Source organism: Acomys minous (assembly GCF_964271855.1).
Source record: "Acomys minous genome assembly, chromosome: 9".
NCBI classification, from domain to species: Eukaryota; Metazoa; Chordata; class Mammalia; order Rodentia; family Muridae; genus Acomys; species Acomys minous.
In genome coordinates, this window is record NC_140490.1 from 16,507,791 (window position 1) to 16,518,630 (window position 10,840).

The 10,840-nt window shown below is 48.0% G+C and overlaps 1 protein-coding gene across 2 annotated transcripts in view; it reads left to right on the forward strand.

Moving 5' to 3' along the window:
* The window catches only part of WDFY4 (WDFY family member 4), a 227,691-nt gene that overhangs the window by 156,808 nt on the left and 60,043 nt on the right, over window positions 1–10,840 (forward strand). For both annotated transcript variants that reach the window (XM_084793895.1, XM_084793896.1), the window contains 3 exons: window positions 3,923–4,043; window positions 6,450–6,535; window positions 8,605–8,667. In XM_084793895.1, the coding sequence (XP_084650021.1) occupies window positions 3,923–4,043; window positions 6,450–6,535; window positions 8,605–8,667 (270 nt within the window). The remainder of the gene's footprint in view (window positions 1–3,922; window positions 4,044–6,449; window positions 6,536–8,604; window positions 8,668–10,840) is intronic.

The window sequence follows — 10,840 nt, forward strand, 5'->3', positions numbered from 1 at the left end:
TGATAGGCCTTTCTCAGCCATTACCCATGTAGGGTGGCACAAGTGTTATCCCAACACTCAAGAGGCCGAGGCAGGAAGATGCCAAACTTGAGGCCAGCAAGGGCTATAAGTGAGAATCCTATCTCAAGAAAATAGCCCAAAACAACCAAATGAGGAAAGAAAGTGGAGTCTCCCACCTTTATCCCAACTAGTAGCAGGACATCTTAAGGCCCCTCTTAGCGACAGATGTTTGGTCTTTTGGGGTTCAGCTCTTTCCTACTGAGCACTCTGTGCTCATGAAAGACAACTGCTCAACATCAAACTTAAAGGCTTTTTGCAGGTTGTCGAGTTGTGTGTTTTCTCATGGTCCTTGCTCTTAATAGATGGAGAGGTTTTCCACTGCAGTCTGCAAAGGTTCCTGTGGTGACACAGCAGCTTCTTGGCCTGTTGACTTTCAAAGTGGCTTACTCCAAAGTCACCCAGAGAGGATCGTTAGAACACAGACTTCTGGGCTCTGCCTTTTTCCCTTGTTTCTATTTCAGTAGGATCTTCTAGTGTCTGATATTTTGCCAGCTCCTGGGTCAGGCTGATTCTACTAGTCACCAGGGACCATACTTTGAAAGCCATTGTTTTCAGATGTTGGCAAAGAATTCAGTCTTGACCTCTCAGTAGTACGAATTTTAACTCCCGGCTGTCACGACTTCCAGCTTGTATCAGTAAGCCAGGGTTAAAGAGTATGCAGAAGAGTGCATGGCAGACCACCCTGTTTAGATTAGGGTTGAAATTTGCTTTATTATACTTAGTGATGTCCTCTCTGCTCATTTCCATCTTTTATTTGTACCAAAACCTCCTCCATTGTGGCAAATCTTTGATGACTTTCCAACGCTGGAGGAGCATAATTAATACTTGGCACACTCATCCCATCTCCTTGCTCATGTTTTATTGATACTAATCAATACAGACACTGGGTCTGCAGGCTGGCCTTTCGACGCTGATGGAAGCTCTCTGCTCCTCTGCTCTTTCCAGTTGCTCAGCATTGCCCACGTAATGACATGCACAACCCATCGTTTCAAGCTCCACCTAGGCTTGGATTGAACTGGCTTTAGCTAAGATGCTATTGATCACCTACACTTTGTTTTAATCATCAAGTTGTCTATCTCTGCACTTGTAGTAGAAGCCCAGTGGTCGGGCGTTTGATTTATAATGGCAAGAGTGACTTCCCTTGTCTGGAAACATACTTTTCTAGAATGCAGGCAGAGTGCAAACAACTTGGGGTACCTCCAGGGAATTGCCTGGGTATTTTTAGTCACCCCCAAGGAACTGTTTGCTAATCAGACAGTCACACCCCCTCTTCTCTTCCGCTCCCCCCTGCCCTGCCCTGCCCCCACCCGAGATCTTGTCTATAGCCTGAGAAAGTATTGGCACTACTAGAGAAACAGCTTTCCCAACCAGGCTCACAGATCATGTCAGATCAATGGGGATTAGGTCTTACTTTGACCATGGAGACTAAGGAAGATACATAAATAAGCCTGTTAAAAATAAAACAGAGTCAACCCTGAATGCTTCTTTAAAAGCCATTGAGTTGAGCACAGCTGAACATTAGACCTTGGGAGAGGCTCACTGACACACCATAAAAATATCCCCAATAAAGCCCAAGAGTAACGTGAACCTGTTGGTGACTAGGCTCATGCGAAGATGCTCTTGAGAGGCTTGGCTTCTAGCTATACTGGGCTCCCTCCCTGGTAGAACTGTTAGTGGCTGTGTTAGTTTATTGGGGCTGTCAAGAATTAGGTGACCCAGTGCCGGGCGTGGTGGCGTATGCCTTTAATCCCAGCACTCAGGAGGCAGAGGCAGGCAGATCGCTGTGAGTTCGAGGCCAGCCTTGTCTACAAAGCAAGTCCAGGACAGCCAAAGCTACATAGAGAAACCCTGTCTCGAAAAACCAAAAAAAAAAAAAAAGTTTAGGTGACCCAAAAGAACCACAGAATTTTATAGTTACTTGGCCTTACAAGCTAAAAGGATGAATCAAGGTATCAGCAGGAACCTACTTTCTCAGCTTCTCAAAGCCTTCCTTTCCTCTCAGCTTCTGGTGTCTGGGCAATCCTTGGGACTCTTTAGCTTGTACATAGACATACCCCACCAGCTACATGACTGTCTTCCCCTCATGTCTTCACATAATCTCTCCTTTTTGAAATCTTCAGTTGTATTGGAGTAGAGCCCACTCCGGTGACTTTCACTAGATGGCTTCTATAAATATGCCACTTTCAAACAAAGTCACACTGTGACATAACCACAACTCTCTAGGAAGTCACAACTCTACCCAAAACCATGGCATCCTCAGGGGAAGGTGAGGGCACAGAAACTGCTAGCAAGGAGATGCTGGCTAGCTCTGTAACCGAGCTAGGGTCTCATAGCAGGGCACTGTGGGGCGCAAAAAGATTAAGTGTTATCACTCCCACCAGAGCTTGGCCTGGAAGGGTGGAAGGGTAGACTTATCACCAAAGTCAGAAATATTTAGAAACAGCTCAACTTAGACCCAGCAGTAGTAGCTTTAGTAATGCACAAGAGGCCTCAGCCAGCAGCAGGTTCCAGGCCAAGGCTTCCAAAACCAAAACCACATTTTCTTTTTTATTAGCCCTACAGCGATGCACCCTGTCCTACAGGAGCCATCAATTAGACACGAAGGTCAAAGCTCTTCATAATATGGAACCTAGTCCTCCACTGACTAGACTAGAAACTCCCACCAGGTCTGTGACAGCCAGACCCTTCTCAGCTACAGAATGGCGACACGGGGCTCCTCTGGGAACTAGCACCAGGAGGAGTCTCCTCCACATACCCCCACCTTGATCAGGATTCCTTCACCTCTGGCCTCTCTAGGCCTGTGGTCAGAACAGGAATTTCTTTAGCTTTGATGTGTTGGGGCATGTGGCACTTATCTCAAAGGGGAATTTTATCAGAATGCTCAGAAAGTTTGTAATGGTCTAGACACAATTTAAGATAAAATAAAATGTAAAGAAATGTAGAAAAAATGAACACAGGGCCTAGCTGTTTATAAATAGATCTGGCTATAAAGGAAGTTAATTTTACTTCTCAAGACCCTGAGTGGGTGCCGAAAGCTCTCCCCTTCCTCCCCCCACCCCCCGCCTCACCTCAAGGTGCACCAGTGACTCAAGTACACAGAATGTTCTCCTCTTCGGGAACAAGTATTTGGACAGATCTAAGGTTTTCTGCCCTCTTCATTCCTTTCTAAGGCAGGCTCATTCTGAACCTTTTGATGGAAAGCCTTCTGGGCCACCTTCTATGTCCCAGAGGCTACCCTCCATGTTGCAAGAGGTGGGACTCAGGTCACACATGTCTCAGCTCTGTTCTTTGGTAGGATGTTGGTTGGACCTCTAAGGCCCAGCCTTGGAGAATTTAGGTGATCAGTCTCCTTCACTGAACCAAGCCTGGACCTTGCAAGCCAAGTGGGTTCCAGCATCCAGTTAGTTCATTCAGCCATGTGATTACACCATGTTGTCTTCAGTAGACCACTATCTCATGACACACCCAACAACTCTGGGTGGTCTATCTGAAGAGCTTCCAGGACCACTAAAGATACAGAATTTGGAGAAAGTGGGTCTAAAGCACTGAAGAGCCATGTGGTGTAACAAATTTGCAGACTTCTGAACCCTGGGAGTTTTCTCATATACCCAGCCTCTGCATTCTGGATCAACATGACTCTACCTGGATAAGACTAGCATTATCCCTACTCTTCAAGGGCAGAGTAGAGTGGGTCTGGGAAGGCACTTAGTTTGTCATGTCAGTGGAGGCCAACAGAGCAGTTGGCATAACTACAGCCCCCCCCCCCCCCCCCCGTCCAGTGTGGGGCCAGGAGAGGAGCCTGTCTTCACTTTCTGCTATGGATGTTCACATGGGTGCACCACATATCTTGTTTCCTTTTCAGCATCAGTGATCCCTTCATTTTCAACATGTGCAGCAAAGACAGGTCCTCTGACCATTACTCCTGCCAGCGCCATGCCTACAGCGACCTCCGGGAGCTCCGGCAGGCCCGCTTTCTCCTGCAGGTTAGTTGAGGGGGCTCTGACCCACCCAGGGTGTAAGGAGGTGGTTTGCTTATCATGACACAGGTGAACCAGCTGCCATCAGAGATGCATTTCTGTCATCTCTCGTGGCTCCTATATACAGCCCAGGACTCTTATAGAAAGACCATGAGCTTCATTTCCCTGTGCATCATCTGGTCCCCAGTGGACTTGGAACTCTGGCAGCAACCACAACAGGCTCTCCAGCCAGGCCATTAACTCTCAGGCTATTCTTGCTCGCTGCGTCTTCTAGGAATTGGCCTTTTCCCTATGATACAAAACTGCGCTGAAGATTTACGAATTTGGGGCATCGTAGAGAGCTGGTGACCCAGAGGCATCCTGAACACACGTCACCAGTCCCCTCTCCTGACTTCCTCCCAGAAATTGCCTAGCTAAGCTTCTCATCATCTCCCAGGTCAGGCAATTTAGGGACCTGAAACCTGACCTCTATGATGTATCTCCCAGATCGTCTCCACGGCCTACAATGGCTTCCTATGTGCTAAGCAGAGATGGAGGATCCTGTAAGGGAATGAATTCAGCCATGAGCCCCTGCACCACTTTCGGCACAGAACATCCCAGTTAGAAGCATCACCTGTGTCATAGGCAGGAGGAAGAGCTCTGGGCCCCAGTGGCCTACACCTCAACTTACCTCCTTCAGTCTGACGTCAATAAGGGCAAGGCTGCCTCTCGGGCATCAGGGCACAGGGAATGGAGAGCCTCGTAGGAGGAAAGGGCCAGGGCTCATCCCTCTCTGCAGGTTCTGGGATAAACCCCAAGAGCAGGAAGGGACACTGTTTGACTTGGAAGGACCTACTAAGGGGTCCTCGGATCTGTGGCTTCTTTTAGGGTGTGTGGAACAATTTTAATTCGTGTAAGCCTCCTGCAGGAGCCTCATTTTTCTATAAAGCTGAAGCTCAGGAGGACCTTTCAAGAGAGTAAATTCTAGGGAGTTCCAGCTACACTGCAGACCAGAGTCTGTGCCTCTACTGAGTCCTTCTCCTCCACTGTTGCTGCTTTTGCCTGAACATTTTGCTTCTTATTTTTCCTGACTCTAAGCTCTCTTCAAAAGCAAAGAAGGAAGTGAGGAGGCAGAGTATGGCAGAAGTCCCCACAAGGAAGATTCCAGGCAAGGTGGCTGGTCCTAAGCTCCCTTGATCACTTCTCCAGGCCACCTCACCCTCTAGTCACAGGCAGCCATGCCTCACATTTTCCACATGGCAAATACAGCACTGAGCACATGTCGGACACACAGTATGTTTGGTCCTTTCCTAGGCCTCTATGCTGGTCTCGCAGGTTTTATATACCTCTTTCTTAGTGCTGCCTTGTGTTTCCTCCTTCCCCCCAAAATAGTGATGGCTTCCAGGGTTGTTTTCTGGGTGGTTATAGAGGTCAGAGGTGGGAGGGCATCCGTGTCTCCCAGGGGCAGAGTGGCTGCAGGAGAAGCATTTATTATCTAGGCTGGGCTTCTCCCAGGAGCGTTAGAGCCTGTCACTCAAAGGACCTGGGTAAGCCTTAGGCATTGGATTCCACCATCTGCCTCCTCATTGCTTATGTTTCTCTTTGTAGAGAAAAGCAACCCATGTTCGTATATGTCTTGGTAGAAAAGGGCTTGAAGTTGCCTATATAAATACCCCTCCTGCTGGGATAACTGGGCTAGGAGAACTTACTGGCCACCAGGAGAATCAAGTGGTGTTTAGTGCTATGTGCATAAGCCCAGATTCAAGCCTGGCGTGTCCAGGTCTCAGTCTAACCCTGGGAGTTCTCCCTCCCTGATGCCCACATCTGGAATTGTGGCATTCCTTATTCCAAGTCTGTTAAAGGCATAGCTTGGAATAGAAGAGGGAGAGGGAAGGAGAAAGGACAGGAAACAGCTAAAGGAAAAGGTGAGAAAATCATGTAGGCCTTAGTCAGGCATTGCAGTGTGTGGCCACATGAGGACAGCTTAGCAGCATGGGTATGGTAAGCACCCCATCGTCTCATGTCTACACATGAACATGCCATGATGCTCAGACGGAGAATCAGCCCTACCCTATAGCTTCTGAGGGTTTCTGGTGAGGTGATTCCTGCTTCAGGAAACCAAGTCCACGACCCAGAGATGTCATTCAACTTGACATGCACAACTGAGCATGCGCTTCACCCATCTTGCAGATGAAGCCTTCACTTCCTGTTTCATCTGCAGATGTCACCTGTGGCCTTCCCCCTCCCCACCCCCGCCCGCTTTACCATTTATCAGAGTCCCACTTATCTGTCACCAAGGTTCTCACAGCTAGAGAGAGACGTCTGCACTAACCATTAGTAGTAACCCACATGGCAAACTGCCGCCCGCTCTGCCAGCCAGGAGCACCTCTGCTCCGGAGTCATCATTTGTAATAAAGTAGTTTCTCTGCGTAGGATATGGCCCTGGAGATGTTCTTCCGAAACGGGCATTCCCAGCTCCTTGTCTTCTACAACAGCGACCGGAGTAAAGCTTTCAAAAGGTAAGGACTGACAAATTCTCTTTTCCAAGAAACATCCTTAAACCCTTAACATAGAAATGGGGACTTCCCAGCTCTATTCTGAAAAAAAGTGTATGTAACCCACAGCGAGGAGAATTTAGGTGAAGTACAGGGAAGAACTTTCTGACATCTGGAACAAAGTACAAATAAAAACAGAGGAGCTTCATTTGGGGGAGGGGTAGTGACTGAAGGGGGAAAGCCACCCTGACACAGGCTTTTTAAGAAGCTGCCATATAATGGACCTGCCAGAATATTTTGGCTGTATTTTCCAATTTTCCAAGTCCTTTTGTGTGTGTGTGAGGGGGGGGGGGATTAATCTTTCTTTTGGATTCCAAATGCCAATTTTAGTCATCCCAACTTCGTACTTCACTGGAAAGAACTCTGAAACCCTGATTCCCACTTGCTCGCCCAAGCATCTTTTTAAAGAAGCCTGCTGTCTCACTTCAGCTCCTTTCCTTCTTCAAGTAGATGAATCAATCTAAGCAACGCCAGCCAGTGTTTAAAATTTTAATATGCAGAGTTATTTATTTCTATTGTTACTGAAGTCACAGAGAAATGGACAGGTCCGTGGAAAAACTAGGCAGAGAGAAGGGCAGGGTCCTTCCTGGTCACCAGCAGAGCACACGGAGGTTGGGGAGCAGGTGACCTCTGACCTAGGGAGCTTCCAGCTTTGCTTTTCTGGTGGCCACATCCAGGACTCGGGACTTGAATGGAGGAAAATGGTGCACATGTTTGTGGCTTCCTGGGACACCTCCATTTGGATCGGTGGCCTTCTAAAAGAGTCTGGGTAACTCTTATCACCTTAATGGGTTGAGCAGACTCATGGTGCTCAATTTGCCTCACGTCCTCCTCTGTGCTGGGGAGGTTCTGTTCTGGCACTCTAACGGCGTGTTTGAGATAGCCAGTGTATTAGGGCTTGGTTTATTTGGTGTCACATGTTGGAAGTCCCAGTACTTGACCAGTTGGCCTCGTTACTTTGGCCGCTTGTCAAACAGTGCGTGATGCTGACAGCATGTGGCAAAGGCATCACCTCATGGCAGGGAAGTAAACGGGAGCAAAAGGAGGCAGCTCAGGTCCCACAGGCCCCTTTAAGAATGGGCCTAACACTATGGCTCTATCTGTCCAATTGTCCAGGCCCAGTCTGCCATGGTGGATCAGGGCCCAGGAGGATCTGCTCAAACTATTGCACTAACCAAGGACAATACAATAGCAAACATCGAACCCCTACTCTGATCTACCCAATGGACAGGACATTCTCCACAGTTATGTGGAGAGCGGGGACTGACTTTGACATGAACTCTGATGCTCCATATTTGACGACCTCCCCTTGGTGGGGAGGCCTGATGGTACTCAAAGAAAGAATAAGCAGGCTACCAAGATGAGACTTGATAGCCTATGATCATCTAGTCCCCTTTGGCCATAGACCTAGGGGAAGGGAATAAGGTGAAAGTGGGAGGGAGGGAAGAATGGGAGGATACAAGTGATGGGATAACAATTGAGTTGTAATCTGAATACATTTATAACATTAAAATTAAATAAAAAATAAAAAAGAATGAGCCTAATAGTGATCTGAAGGCCTTCATATCGTCTCATCTCCTCACAGCCCCACTGCCTTCCAACTGCGGCACCCTGGGAACTAAGCCTTTCCAGGGGGTCTTTGAGGGGCTGTGAGTGTGGCTTAATGTAAGCTGTAATGCAGACTGCATGCTCTAGGAGACTTCAGGTCACCTTTGAGCCCACAGGGACACACAGGAATGTGCAGAAGTAGGTGTCAAGTTGGTCATGGAAAGGTACAGTGGTTAGCGCCCCCCGCCCCCAAAGGACCTGCCAAACCCTTTGGTTCAGTGAGCATCGTTTTCTGCCATTGTTGTTATCAATGGACCTAGCATGTATGATGCAAGAGACTGCCAAAGGGGGTAGTAGGTACCTCAGATCATCCGGTGGTTAGCACTGCAGGGCAGGATGAACGAGGGACGTGGACGGGGCATGTAGAAACTACTGGTTCTGATAGTGTTTCTTCTGCTGATGAAATGATTTCTCTATTGCTTTAGCTTTTGCACCTTCCAGCCCAGCCTGAAAGGGAAAGGCAATGCAGAGGACCCCTTCGACCTGAGGTAATGTCGGGGCAGGGGGAGTGCTTTGTCTTCATTCTCCTGATCGACAGCCATGCAAATGGTACAGTCATTTGTTTGCATTTTTTTTCTTGATCTGCACAGACTTTAATGGCAAGTCTCCCATAACCAAGAAGGGCTAACCCTAGCACAGCCTTGGGAAGGGTGTGCACGAGCCATGCTTGTTTCTGGATGCTCAGAAACTAAATCAAGGCAGGCTGAGCATATTTATTCATAAAATCCAAAACCTGAATCCTCAAGCACCAGTGGGATGTCACAAATAAGAACATCTGGGTGTTATCCCAGATGACTCACCGGTCACAGTCCAGCCAAGCATGCCAAAAAGTGTTTAACATTGTCTCCAGGATTTCTGTGCAGGATGTGTGCAAAGTGACCATTGAGCTGCTCACATGGGAGTCACAGTGACTGTCAACTGTTTCTTGGAGAGACTTAGGTCCCAGACCTAAGATGTCTCATTACGAATATGCAGATATTCAAAAAATTCGAAAGCTGAAATTCGAACATATCTGGTTCTAAGCATTTTGGATAAGGGAAAGAGTGGACTGTGACTTAGATAGAAATTTTAAATGTGGCTCATCTTGCTGGGGGGTGGCATGTTTTCTGCCCCAAAACTTAGCATCTCCTCTGCAGGGGCCCAGCTCCTTAGAAGGCCAATCTAGGATCAGTAGATGTTTTTTCTTTCTGGTGGGAATGACAATAGGAAGACAAGGACTGGTTTTATCCGGATGTGTGGGCAGGGCAGTTGTCATCCCAGGAATGGCATTTATTAAATTGTATTGAGAATGGATGGGTCTGACGAATTTATTCAAAATACTGATAGCTTCTGATATGTGGTATCTGGTGCTCAACAAAGCAACAAGCAAAACAACCCCAGACTCCCTTATCCTTGTTGGATTCGTTATATTCTCATGAGGATACACATCTCCATTTAGTCTGAGAAACAAAAGAGGGGGTGGTGAGGGAAGGCTTAGTAAGAAAAAAATAAACAAATAAGACTTGGTCAACAATGGATCCGTCGTACAGGGGACTGGGAAGTACCATTTCTGGAATCAGGGGCAGAAATGAGGCCACACAGGGAGTTTGGCTAGCCTGATACAGGCTGCTGCTGTGTGGCATGCAAGGATCTACTGGGAACAGACAAAGACGATGAATGGTGCTTTTGTGATATCCTGGGGGGAGCGGATCTTCATAATGGTGCTATTTTTATGAATATCTGGGAGGTATGGGGTCTGGGTCAGTGGAGGAAAGAGAGACATGACCTAACTTTGTGAAGAATTACCTTGGCAATTGGGTCAGAAATAGACCATAGGAGGTCAAGGGCAAAAGTAGAGATTGGTTCAGACAGAGTCGGCTGCAGTGACTGGGGACCAGCGCTGGCAGTGGGGCAGAGCTAGCAGGAGATATGTGAATGGTCAGACTGGTCATATGCTGAAGGTACAGATGGTGAGATCTGATGACTGGTGTGACGTGTCCCTGAGAGGGAGGGGAGACTGAGAGGAGGAGGAAGAGGGAAGAGGAGGAGGGAGAAGAGGAGAAGGAGGAGGAGGAGGAGGAGGAAGGCTTAGTCCTGAGTAGTTGGGAAATGAAGTGTGGACAGCCAGAATGAGCTTTCGTGGATGCTGCATCTCAGGAGCCTTTTTAGAGACATGTGAATTTAGAGATGCCTGCCACACTTTTGTGTGTGTAGGGGGCGGGGGGAAGGGCAGGGTGCATCATATAGAACACCAGAAATGCCAAACTGTGAGTCTAAGGGAGGGAGATCCTGATGAGATGTAATTTGGATTATTTCACACCAAGAGAGTGAAAAAAAAAATAAGCAGGTGAATGCATGCACGTGGAAGAGGCGGAGAGCTGTGCCTGGTACACACAGGGGCCTGCAGCACATAGAGATGAGTCCACTTGAGGTGGACGAGGAGGAGGCAGAGAGCTAGCCCAGGCTGCAGGTGCAGGGAAGCCCCTAGAAGCCTGTTGGGTGCTTCAAGGTAGGAGTGGTCAGACATTCTCAATAGGCCTAGCAGGATACGAACCGAGATGTGACCACTGATCTGGGCAACACAGAGTCATTGACAGTTTTGATGACTGCAGACAGAGGCAGAGCATTACTTCTTCCACAGAGTGGGAAGCCAAGGTGAGTGAGGGCATTGTGCAGGGTACT